The sequence below is a fragment of the Mauremys reevesii genome, linkage group 1 (genome assembly GCF_016161935.1).
Source record: "Mauremys reevesii isolate NIE-2019 linkage group 1, ASM1616193v1, whole genome shotgun sequence".
In the NCBI taxonomy this organism is placed as follows: domain Eukaryota; kingdom Metazoa; phylum Chordata; order Testudines; family Geoemydidae; genus Mauremys; species Mauremys reevesii.
The window spans coordinates 4,275,796-4,289,435 of record NC_052623.1 but is presented as its reverse complement, the minus strand read 5'-3'; the positions used below and the strand labels follow the sequence as shown (position 1 = coordinate 4,289,435).

General features: G+C 45.8%; 1 protein-coding gene across 1 annotated transcript; it reads left to right on the top strand.

Annotated features, from left to right (window-relative positions):
• The first annotated feature begins 2,660 nt into the window (after positions 1 to 2,660).
• Positions 2,661 to 3,608, top strand: LOC120384886 (olfactory receptor 52E2-like). Its single transcript, XM_039504005.1, has one exon. It carries the CDS (start codon positions 2,661 to 2,663, stop codon positions 3,606 to 3,608), a length of 948 nt encoding a protein of 315 aa, XP_039359939.1.
• The last annotated feature ends 10,032 nt before the right edge of the window (positions 3,609 to 13,640 follow it).

The window sequence follows — 13,640 nt, the reverse complement described above, 5'->3', positions numbered from 1 at the left end:
ATTAGGCCTGCAGTGGTGTTCTCATTGTTACCACTCTGCCGATCTTTGGGTCATCCCAAATTTTATCTGCAGTGATCTTTTTGCTCCCAGGTCATTGATTAAAATATTGAATAGCATCTGGCCTAAAACTGATCTACATAGAACCCCAGTGGATACATCTCCTTTCGCTGACAATGGCCCATTGGCAACTGTTTTCTGAGATCTATCAGTTAACCAGTTTTTAGTCCATTTTACGTGTGCTGTATTGATATTGTTTAGTGTTTATTTTTATCGGAATGTTTTCCCATACTAAACAAATATCATCAAGAAATCAAAGTCTATTGCATTTTCCTTGGTTCCCTTGATCAACCATATGTGTACTCAGAGTAAAGGATGAAATGGGGTTCATTTGGCAAGACCGGTTTTCCATTAACCCCTTTTTTGGTTAGTATTAATTATATTTCTAGGCTTTAAAAATAAATCCAGCTTTTACCATTATTCCCTAACCTTGTCATTTTTTTTAAACTTTCCCTTTATTCTTTTAATTATTTACATTTAACTCAGTAGTCTCCTGTATTTTTTTATTCACTGCTGCTGCCTCATTTTGTACTTCTGGTTCAAAATGAGATGTATGGCTGATCAGTCAGTACGTATCTCTGATGTTCGTAACTATAAGGTTCTACTGTAGATACTGTTTAACACCCTCCTTGACTGCTAATGGACTGGAAAGTATTTTATCACTTCAGGTGATGTGAGCACCCCATACAACTTCTTTCCAAAAGAGAACAAAACTGTTGGGGGTCGAATTGAGAGAAATGCTGGACTTTTTAGTCAAGTTACCACTGTTTATTGAATCAGAGTTGCTACAAGCTTGCAAGCGGTACTGCCCATTCCCCTCCTCCCTAACCCTGAGGAGTGAACCCAGAGGTTTATTCGTGTTACCCTTTTATTGTAAGTATTAGCTCTCCCCCTGCCCAGGTGGGCAGAACCAATCTCAGTCTTGCCCCAATAAATATTCTTTAATTACCCTGCCAATTCTTCACACCTGTTTATTGTTCATTCCTGTCCTGACCTGTTTGCCTTAGGGGGATAGTTTTTGAGCACTTGGATTTGATCTTTTGCAGGTGTGTGTTCACCAAGGGACTTTCCGTGCTTGTGTCTGCTGGCTCTTACCAGGCAAACTTGAACATTTAGCTTTTTGTCAACTTGTGGTTACAGGGCTTCCTGTTATGCACCTTCTGCTAGCGGCTTGCCAGCCAGCATTTACTCTTTGCACTTTACCAGACAGGGATCGTGTCTGACCAAAGCAGCCCCCCGCAAAAACAATTTCTTGAACCTTTTCCCCTTTTCTGCAATGTTAATAAGTTGATTTTTCCATTTAGAAATTGGCCTGAACCTTTTCTAGAATCTCTTTAGTTCTTTATCTTCTTAACAGCCTCATTTTTGTGATCCTTAACCCTAACAAGCATGGATTTTTCCCTGATGGGTTTAACATCCCTGATCAATTTTCATAATTTCCAATTTGTATTGCTGGCTATTTACCATTTCCCTAGTGTATTATATATTGCTTTTCTCTCCACCCCGAATTGCGGCCTTCTCTTTGCCACTGAACCTGGTTTTTAGCCAAAGATGTTCACTTTCTTGACTGTGGAATCATGGCCATTTAGATGTATATTAAACTCTTCTTCAAGAACTCCCAAGTTCCATTCCCATTTTTCTCTCTAAATGTTTCCTCCCAATCAATTTTCCTGATAATCTGCTTCAGATTTAAGGAATTTGCACTTCTGCAGCATTCAGTCTCTATAGATTTTACTGGTTGGGACTGTTTTCTGTTTGTTCATTTCAACATTATCAGTTCCATTCATTTATTTTGTTCTCCTCTATCTATGCCTCCTTCTTTGTCTCTTCTCTAAACTAAGTAGTCCCAGACTTTTTGGTCTATCCGTTTATGGCAACCTCCCCCATTCTCACAGCCTCTCTCAGAAATCCCCTTTCTATCTGCTACATCATTTATAGAGATTGGGTGTCCAAACCTGAGCACATGTCCAGAGCAGGTATTCTCCATCCCATTGCTTAGGCATCCGGACATTGTCTTTGTTTTGGGCACTGCTGTTAATGAGCAGGTGTTTCTGTAGAGCTGCTATCAATGACACCCAGCTCTTTTCCCTGACGTGTGTTCTAGTGTTCTAGATGTTTCCCTGGCACATGTCTTGGAATTTTTTTTCCATTCTCAGATTTTGAGCAACCAAGTAAAAGAGGAATTCCCTACAGCATGGATTCTCTAGCCTTGGTTACACAGCATTAAAGAACAACGATGGATAACCAGTATCTACACTTATGTTTTCTGCTGGTGCCTATTAAGGTTTACCAGACCACGATATGTAGGAATTATTGATGCAGATATGGAATTGGCATTAGAAGGGTCAGTTGTTCATAATTCATTTTTTGAATAATAAATGTTATTTTTTCAATGCATAAAGAGTGAACAATCTGCTTCACCCATGAGAACATCCACCAGAAGTGCATGCAGTGTCTCATACTTACATTGTCTCTCTATCCAGGCATTTGTACTGCAACCATCACCCTAGAGCCTGGGCACATTGAAGAAGTCAGGGGAGGAGATACCATTCTACTGCAGGTGAAGGAGACACCATTCTCCCTCAGAGTTTAACACCTCCTCCATGTCAGATTCCAACACAACCGACTTCACCAATCCCTCCACCCTCATTCTGCTGGGCATTCCTGGCCTGGAGATGGTCCATCTCTGGATCTCCATCCCCTTCTGTACCATGTACACCATAGCCATTTTGGGGAACTTCACCATCCTGTTCATCGTGAAGAAGGAGCCGAGCCTCCATGTGCCCATGTACTATTTCCTCTGCATGCTGGCCATCAGCGACCTGGTCCTGTCCACGGCCACCGTGCCCAAAACACTCAGCATCTTCTGGTTCAATTCCAGGGAGATCGATTTCAGTGCCTGCTTCACCCAGATGTACTTCCTTCATGGCTTCTCAGTGATGGAGTCTGGGATACTCGTGGCCATGGCTTTGGATCGCTACGTGGCCATCTGCGACCCCCTGAGACATTTCACCATCCTGACAAACCCCGTGGTGGTCAAGATTGGCTTGGCCGTGGTGCTGCGTGGCAGCATGCTCATACTGCCCTATCCCTTCCTGGCGAGGAGGTGGCCATATTGCAGAACCAACATCATTCTCCATACGAACTGCGAGCACATGGCCGTGGTGAAGTTGGCCTGTGCCGACATCCGCGTCAGTAGTTACTACAGCCTCTTTGTGGCATTGTCTGTGACTTTTTTGGATATATTTTTTATTGTTATGTCATATACTCAGATCCTAAGGGTCATATTCAGTCTCCCCACAAAGGAAGCCCGGCTCAAGACTTTTGAGACCTGCAGCTCCCATCTCTGTGTCATCTTAGCCTTTCATATTCCACGTCTGTTCTCCTTCCTCACACATCGGTTTGGTCAGAATGTACCCCTGCATTTCCATTCTCTGATTGCCAATATTTACCTCCTGGTGCCCCCCATGCTAAATCCCATCATCTACGGGGTGAGGACAAAACAGATCCGGGACAGGCTGCTTTGGCTTTTTACTCATAAATTGACTTAAATATTTTATCATTGTGCTCTGGCTTTCAGATCAAGCTCCCTGCAGAGCTGGTTGGTAACAAGGGGCTGGGCTCTCTTTCCTGAGTCATCTTCTAGACAGTTTTACTGTGCTATGTCTGCATGACAAACCAGGGAATTGGTCTGTGTATAACTCCTTAACTCAGAGGGTTACTATCTTTCAAATTTATAGAATCATAGAATATCAGGGTTGGAAGGGACCTCAGGAGGTCATCTTGTCCAACCCCCTGCTCAAAGCAGGACCAGTTCCCACTAAAACATCCCAGCCAGGGCTTTGTCAAGCCTGACCTTAAAAACATCTGGAAACTGGACCGCTAAGGCCCTGCCTTCTCCCCTAACTCTTCCCCAAGGCCCCATCCCTGTTGCTCCCTTCTCTCACCACCCTGTCACTCTCTGGATCGTCTCCACCTCTCTCCCCCACCACCCCATTGGGGCTCCCTCCCTCTGCTCCAGGTTTGGACAGGAGCTGCTGCAGCCTGAGAAGGAGCCTGCAGTGAGTGCAGCAAGGACGTGGTGACTGGGCAATCAGGAGCAGAGAGGGAAGCCATACAAAAGCAGATGAGGTTTGGGTATAGAATCATAGAATATCAAGGTTGGAAGGGACCTCAGGGGGTATCTAGTCCAACCCCCTGCTCAAAGCAGGACTAATCCCCAGACAGATTTTTACTCTAGCTCCCTAAGTGGCCCCATCAAGGATTGGGCTCACAACTCTGGGTTTAGCAGGCTAATGCTCAAACCACTAAGCTATCCCTCCCCCCAAAGAGTTAGGAAGCAGGTGGATGAGGCTGTGGATCATACAGTCTGTGGGCCCTAAAGCTCAGCTACCGAGTCCTGAGGGAAGGTGGAAGCCTGTTTGGCTTATTTCTTTAGCTTTCAGTTCCCTTTTGTTCCTCCCAGCTGGGGATGTGTAGCAGGCAGAGTCCCTGCAATGGGAACAGGCTGGGAGCCCTTTGCCCTGAGCCAGGCCTTGGGGGCAGGGTGAGGGATCATGTGTGAATGTAGGAGGACAACAGCTGATAGAGGCAGAAGGATCAGCCCCTGCATTGCTGGGAAGGCAGGATGCTGGGCAGAGGCTGGGGTGGCTGCAGTAGCTCACAGGGAGGGAGATAAACAGCACAGCTTCTGAGTCATTTGGGAAACTCTGTCTACCTCCCCATTACCTGAATATCTCCCTCCCCATTACTAAAACCCTTCCCTGAGTAGCCTTGAGAGCCTTCTCCACCAGGTTCCCGGTGAACACCAATCCAAATCCTTGGATCTTAAAACAAGGAGAAATTAACCATTGCCCCTTCTTTCCCACGTCCCCCCTCACCAATTCCTGGTGAGTCCAGATCCAACCCCCTTGGATCTTAAAACAAGGAAAAATCAATCAGGTTCTTAAAGAGAAGGTTTTTAATTAAAGAAAGAAAGGTAAAAATCATCTCTGTAAAATCAGTAACTTTACAGGGTAATCAGATTCAAAGAGGCCAGAGGAACCCCCTCTAGCCTTAGGTTCACAGTTACAGCAAACAAAGGCAAACCCTCTAGTAAAAGGAACATTTACAAGTTGAGGAAACAAAGATAAAATGAACACGCCTTGCCTGGCTGTTACTTACAAGGTTGAAATATGAGAGACTTGTTCAGAAAGATTTGGAGAGCCTGGATTGATGTCCTGTCCCTCTTAATCCCAAGAGCGAACAACCCCCAAAACAAAGAGCACAAACAAAAGCCTTCCCCCCACCAAGATTTGAAAGTATCTTGTCCCCTTATTGGTCCTTTGGGTCAGGTGCCAGCCAGGTTACCTGAGCTTCTTAACCCTTTACAGGTAAGAGGATTTTGGTGTCCCTGGCCAGGAGGGATTTTATAGTATTGCACACAGGAGGGCTGTTACCCTTCCCTTTATAGTTATGACAGCAGCAATAAATTGATTTACCTAAGATCACATAATGAGTTGGGGCCGGAGCTGAAAATAGGAACCAGGAACCCTGAACCCCCAGCACTATTGCTATGGCCATGAACTGGGATGGCTCTTTGTTAAAGGGCTTTCCCTTCCCCCCATCCCCTGATTCTTGTCGCGCAGACAGAAAGCAGAAATCTGCAGTGCAGGCAAGGTGATGTTTATTGGGGTTAGTTCCAAGCAAACATATCCACAGCTCTACACGCCGGCAGAGTCTGTTCCCCAAGGCTCCGCTCCCAGCTCTGATGCCTCAGACCCTTTACCGCATGCCCCCTTCCTAGCTCTGATGCTGCAAAGCCTCACCTGTATCCCCATTCCCTAATCCCATTTCCCATCTCCTCCTCCTCCTTAGCAGGCTCCAGATATACCAGCAATGCACACCCTCCGTCCAACCCCTTACAGCTTATTGTCATGTTCCCGTCTCGAGGGTCGTCAGTCTAGTGTTGCCGTCCCACCTCTTTTGTATCTCATGGGAGGGATGAGGAGTGAGGTTGGGCTATGGTGATGGACCTGCATTTCTTTGGCGTTTTAGTGTTTTATACTTCCCCCCCATATTCCCTTGCCCCTCCCAACCAGTTGCTTGACCTTGCTTTGTAAGAAGAGCCAGGTGAAATTCCAGTGTATGCTCATATATTACATACCACCACACCCTGTAACACTTTAGAGTCATCTCTTATCTCTTTTCACCCCATCTGCTTGTGGGCAGATGTTTTATTAGATGCAATGAGTCTATTTGTGTGTAGTGATCAGTGAAGATACAGTCCTTGTTAAACAGGAGGAATTCATTAAAGAAACAACTGAAAACTACATCCACAAAGATATCCACACAGTTCGGTCTTCTGCCTTGTCTTGCTTGTTTACCAGGGACCACACACTGGATGGAATTCTACATAATGCATAGAGCCCAGTTGTTCCCTGCGGGGTATCAAATCAGTGCAGTGTGTGATTCTACAGCCCTGATTAGGGCCTTTTGGTACCAGCACACTAGAAACAATAAATAATCATCTCAATTTAATGCAGGAAAAAGATGCACACTATGAATAATTAATAATAATCTTCATTTAATGCATGTAGAGTTTGTGGTTCAGAGTGAGGAAGTGACTCTGGTCAGCCAGTGACAAGATCACCCAGCAAATCCATGGCAGAGCAGGGACTCTTTGCTCCCAGCTCACTGCTCTCTGTGATGCTTTGTCTCTAGCTCATTGACTTGAGCCAAATCCTCAGCTGGTGTAAGTGGGTGCAGCCCCATGGAAGTCAGGGGAAATTCCCTCACTAGAGAAATGAAGGGAGAGAGAACATCACACCTCTGTGCTGCTGCATGGACCATAAAAGACAGGTCTGGGAGACACAAAGCAATGGATTGGCAGCTAGGGACTCATGGGCGATGTTCCTGGCTCAAGACACTTCCCCTTCTGGTGCCTCAGTTTTCCCAGCTGTAAAAGGGGGATACCTCCTGGAAGTAGTGAGCAATAGTCTGTAAAGCACCTATCTGTGGTTTCCATGTGACACCGTGTCTCCGTGCGACAAAGCAGAGGATGCCAAATTCAGGACAAAGAGCTGAGAAATAGGGCAGACTCACCACAGAATGGTGGTTATTCTATCATTAGATTATACCAAGCCAGTAACAAATGTAAACTTCTGTCTCACCGCACGGGTTAACTGGAAGCAAAAATACAGTCTCCTTAGGCATCCCAGCCCTTGGCTCACCACTTGAACACTGGACACCCGGATGAGCAGCAAGTGAAAACCAATTTCAGCACATTTAGAGTCCTTCTATTCTCAAGAGATCAGCCACTTGGACAGGCCAATATATGATTCAGATCTTACCAATAATCACACTGTTGCCAATCCATTAGTAACTAAACACAAGATTAAATAATAAAAGAAAAGAAGAAGAGATAAAAATGGTTAATAAATGGGATACATACAAGTGATTTTTCAGTGTTTATAGATCAGGGTCATAGCAGTGATGGAATAAACTGGCAGCTTGCAAAAGTCTGTCTGAAAATCCTTGATCAGAGCTTCCTCTTTAGAAACCCAGTCCAGAGAAATAAAGACAAGATGGAGATGTCTCAGGGGTCCTTCCATATCTTCTGCTCTTGCATGGAATTTTACAGTCCCAAACAAAACCCACAGTCCACGTGCCTGGAAAATTATTCTCGCGAGTTGGAGTCCAGGGTCACATGAGCATATCACATGTCCTTACATGCTTTGCTGACACCCAAGAACAGCCATTGATCATATTCTTAGAGGGGTGTATTTCTTCTATGACCCATTGCGTGAGGTAAGTGTCATTGATGGTCCATCAACACATATCTCCGTGGCCTTATCTACCAGATGGGAGTTACCCAGGAACACAACACGTGTTTGATAAAAGTCCATGGCCAATATTCAATATTTCACACAGAAAGAGTATGCATAAATTAGGACAAAAATATCACATTGCCTGTATAGGAATGTATGCTACGCTGTGAAGGTGCAGCACGTACCCCCGCAGCACCGCCTGCTGGTCGTCTCAGGGAATTAGCGTTTCCAGCCTCTGCAGCGCCCTCTGCAGGCTGGTGTCCCACTGCCACTGGCCTCCCATCCCTAACAGACCCAGTGCCCCTTGTCTTTGGGGGGGCTTCCCCTGGCAGTACCCCCACAGTCTCAGGGTCTCCCCACCCAGGGGAACTGCCACCCCTCTGTCCCCACCTTGCCTCAGTCATGGGCTACTGCCAGTCACCATTTTGCCCTCGATTACTGGGGCAGACTGCAGTGTAAAAGCCACTCATCATAGGCAAGTGAGGGTTGGATCTGCTGTCTCTGCCTACCCGTGGGCTGCGCCCTGCAACCCCAGGACCTAATTGACCTTCCACTAGGCTGCAGCCTGGGGGTTTTCCAGGCCAGAGCTTCCCAGCTCCCTTGGCCTTCCCCCAGCCCTGCTCCACTCCAGGTACCTTCTCAGCTCCCTGCAGCCAGGCCCTTCCCCCTCAAAGCTAGAAAGAGTCTCTGCCAGCTCCTGGCTCACTGGCCTTTTATAGGGCCAGCTGATTGACAGGGTGGGCAGGCCAATGAGGAAGTCTGGGGATCAGGAGGCTCCCACCCTCTGTGTGAGCTGGGACTGCCTGAGCCAGAGCGGGTTGAGCTAAGGAGACAGCAGGGGCCTGGGCAGAGCTGAGAGCAGAGACACGCCGGCCAGAGCCAGAGAAGCAGCCCAGAGAGCTGAGCTGGGAGCAGAGCTGCAGAAGCCCTAACCAGAGGGGCCAGAGAAGCAGCCCAGGCAGCTGGAGGCCGAGCAGCAGCAGCAGCATTGGGGTCAGGGCTGGAGCAGTCTGGAGCTGGGTTCAGTGTACAGCTGGGGAGAGCAAGGGAGACCCTGGGCAGAGGGACCGAAGCAGACTGGTGTCCCCAGACAAAACACCTTGCAGGCCATCATTGGAGGGGAATCGTAACCCTGTTAAGTGAGACTGACGCTGGGAAAAGGGCCCTGCCACCTAGAGCCTGAGACATGTGGCCTCACCAGTGCTGAAGAGTGGGGAATAATCACTTCTCTCGATCTGCTGGGACCTGTTCTCACTAGGCCCAATACAGTTCCCCTGAACATATCCTCTGTTCTTAAAGGCCCAGCACATACTTTTAACAGAAAGGGCAGGGCTGTGATTTTACCTCTCTTACACCCACCCAGCAGCCCATGTAACAACCTATTCTGTATGCTTTTACTCCCCTACTTCCCCACCTTCCCTCTTTCTGGTTTGAGACACACAATAGCTGTGTCCTATCTTAAGAACATAAGAACGGTCATACTGTGGCCACTTCCAGAGCCAGTCTGTTCATAGATCAGGCTCACCCTTCCTTATCCATCCAGGCTAATGGACTTAACCTCCATGAATTTATCTAGTTCTCTTTTAAACCCTGTTATAGTCCTAGCCTTCACAACCTCCTCAGGCAAGGAGTTCCACAGGTTGACCTCAGGCAAGGAGTTCCACAGGTTGACTGTGTGCTGCGTGAAGAAGAACTTCTTTTTATTTGTTTTAAACCTGCTGCCCATTAATTTCATTTGGTGACCCCTAGTTCTTGTATTATGGGAACAAGTAAATAACTTTTCCTTATTTGCTTTCTCCACACCACTCATGATTTTAAATACCTCTATCATATCTCCCCTTAGTCTCCTCCTTTCCTAGCCTCTTTAATCTCTCCTCATATGGGACCCATTCCAAACCCCTAATCATTTTAGTTGCCCTTCTCTGAACCTTTTCTAGTGCCAGAATATCTTTTTTGAGGTGAGGAGACCACATCTGTACACAGTATTTGAGATGTGGGCATACCATGGATTTATATAAGGGCAATAATATATTCTCAGTCTTATTCTCTATCCCCTTTTTAATTATTCCTAACATCCTGTTTGCTTTTTTGACCACCTTTGCACACTGCGTGGACATCTTCAGAGAACTATCCACGATGACTCCAAGATCTTTTTCCTGATTCGTTGTAGCTAAATTAGCCCCCATCATATTGTATGTATAGTTGGGGTTATTTTTTTTCCACTGTGCATTACTTTACATTTAGCCACATTAAATTTCATTTGCCATTTTGTTGCACTAATCCCTTAGTTTTGTGAGGTCTTTTTGAAGTTCTTCACAGTCTGCTTTGGTCTTATCTATCTTGAGCAGTTTAGTTTCATCTGCAAACTTTGGCACCTCTCTGTTTACCCCTTTCTCCAGATCATTTTTGAATAAGTTGAATAGGATTGGTCCTAGGACTGACCCTTGGGGAACACCACTATTTACCCCTCTCCATTTTGAAAATTTACCATTTATTCCTAACCTTTGTTTCTTGTCTTTTAACCAGTTCTCAGTGCATGAAAGGACCTTCCCTTTTATCCCATGACAGCTTAATTTATGTAAGAGCTTTTGGTGAGGGACCCTGCCAGAGGCTTTCTGGAAATCTAAGTACACTATGTCCATTGGATCCCCCTTGTCCACATGCTTGTTGACCCCTTCCATTTGATTATCATCATCTTAATTTGATTTGTGAGTTTCTTGGAGCAGGGGCTGTTTCTCCTGCATTTGTAAAGGGCCCAGCACAAAGGGCCCTTAACTGCAGCAGAGCCTCTGGAGCTTCCACAATACAAATAAAGATGATAGTTAATAAACAAAATAATCCAGCCAAATCAGGGCCTAGCCCCCTGCCACCCCTTTCGTTTTTAACTACAGATGAAGGGAAGACCATTTTTGCCAGCTACAGAGTGTTAGTAACTTGAATATAGGTGGAAATGGTGCCCCTGTTTGGCTTGGATAGGAGAATTCATTCACTCTCATTCCCTCGAGGAGCAGGCAGAGAATTCAGCTGTGGGAATCCAAGTGATTCCAGTTGGGGCAGTGCTGGAAAGTCTGACACAGCCTGGAACATTCGATTTCAATTCCACCTTTGAGAGACTAGGGGGAAATGAACCAAGAGGGAGAGAATTAATCCAATGCAAACATTAGTCCACTCTCTGTCCTGCCTACAGGGCATCACTCATTCTTCCATGGGAGCTCTGGGGGAGGGGAAGGCCTCTGTCCCCAGAACAAGCCCCTGGCAGCTCTCTATCCACAGCAATATTGTGTTGGTGTTGCTTTTACTAAGTCTGTCCCCCCAAAGTGACCCCAGTGACTGTGATACCTTGGCAGGTTTCTGAGAGGGAGCAGAAGTGGAGTCTCGGAGTTCACACCTCACAGGAGTGAGGAGCTCACAAACTCCAGTTAGTTCTTAAAACTTGAGAGGATGGCGAAGGCTCAGGATCCCTCTTCCAGTGTTTCCTCTGAATCCCACCTCTGTAAGAACTTGGACCACTCATCTCACCACGTGCCTCAGTTTACCTATCCATATAATGGGGATATGTTCATAGTGAATTTCCTTTGATAGATGTTTTCAAAATCCTTAAATGAAAGGTGCTGCACAGTGATGAGAATTACTGATCTCTGATTAGCGACAGCACCATGTGCCTGCAGAAAGTGTTCGGTCTCCCCTATGTCATCTGTCTCCTGATCTATCTGTCTACTATCTTTCCAGCCATCCTGGGCATTTACAGGGTATCAGACCCTATGGAGACGTAGTGATTGTCCCTAGTTTTCTTACTAACCAACTATAACTTTTAAATATACACAAATGCACAGAGCAGCCAATTGCTCTCTGACTCCGTGGGGAGCCTAAGAGATCTCATCATCCTCTGGGAAGGTCGTCCCTTAAATACTGTTTACTCCTAAAGCTGGATAAAAAAGCACAGAGGTGCAGACAGGCTTGTCTCCAGCCTGTTTACATCCAGATACCAGTTCCATGCTAGAATCTGAGGTAACCCCCCCTGGGATTGCCCTGAGCTATATTATAAATGGAACACACTCCTGTGTCGGCTCTCAGCGTGGGATGCTGCTGCAGATGCTGAGGTGAAAGAAGTGTGGGACACGGCTACCTGAGGAGGATTACCAGGGAAGACACTTTCATCTCAAAATTTATAGGTACCTGTCTCTTGCTGAGGAGCTCACCTGCTTGAACACCCAGGGCAATACGTGAGTGATGGGATAGAAAATAGGTCTTTGGTCCTCACCACACGGCCATTAAACATCCCAAGGCCCTTGTGACGGTGAGGAGTTTGCTCTGCTAACATGGAGCAAAATGTCACTCTATACTGTACACCCCTGCCCAAACCAGCTGATAGCTTTGAGCCATGAGGTGGCTGCATTTCATTTGCAGAATGGATCCCTCAGGATAAAAGGTGTTAGTAAATGTAAAATACAAGACTAAATTCTGAAGCTGTGTCATGTTGTTTGTTCAGACCCCCCTGAGGCAAAACTCCCCTTAGAGTGAGAACCAAGTACAGGCTTCAGGAGCCAGCTGTGTGTTAATGCACAGAGACTATCACTACCTCCACTTGCATCTCAGGGCTCTATCTCTTAATGTGGTGCGGGGGATGGGGTGGTTACCTGACTTTTATCTGCTGGAAAACATGGAGGTGATAGGGCTCCTCTCTGGCACAAGTATAAGAATTTTTCAACATGGGCAAGGCATGTTTTCTCCCAATTACATTTCAGAAGTCAGTTGAACTGTATTGTCTGAAATTAAAAAAAAAAAAATCAGTCGGAAGCAGGCTTATAAGAAACTGAAAATGAGGTGTCCTAATGGAAGGTGTCAGACAGCCTTACCTAAAGGTGATGCCACCAGTACCACCTACAATGGCTAATCCATTTGTGAACCCCATTCAGCTAAGTGCTTTGCTCCAATATGTCTGTGTCAAGGAGTTCCCCAGGCCAAATACGTATTATGAAAATAACTTTCTTTTATTAGTGTTGTATGTTCAGGCTTTCAGTGTAACTGAATATTCCCTTGTTCGTCTGTTATGAGACACAGTAAATATAAATGATGCTTCTACTTTCTTTATGGATATATTCATATAGTTTCAGGTTAGAAAAGACCATTAGATCATCCAGTCTGAATTCCTGGATAAAGCAGGCCATTACATTTCATACAGTTACTCCTATCTTGAGCTCCATAATTTGTGTTTGACTAAAGCCTGGTGTGCACAATGATATTATTTCATACAATCATAGACTCACAGGATGAGAAGGGACTGCAAGGGTCAGTTAGCCTAATCCCTGTAAAGATTCAGGATTTGTTGCATCTATACCATTCCAGGCAGATGACTATCCAGCCTCCTTTGGAAAACCCACAGTGAAGGAGCTTCCATGACCTACCGAGGCGTCTGTTCCACTGTCCCCCAGTTCTTACAGTTACAAAAGTTTCTCCTGAGTTTTCACCTAAATCTGTAGGGCTGAGTGTTAAACCCCTTGTCTCTAGTCCTTAATTTTGTGGCAGGAGAAAACAACTTTTCTCCATATGTTTATTACAGCCTTTCAAGTATCTGATGACCACTGTCATGTCCACCCTCAATCTCCTCTTTTCCAGATTAAACATATCCAGTTCCTTCAACTTCCTCATATGACTTCTATTCCATTCCTTTGATTATTTTTGTGTCGTCTCTAAATCCTTTCCAGTTTCTCTACATCCTTCCTAGACATTAGTGACCCAAACTAGTCACAATACTCCAGCTGAGGACTAACCAGC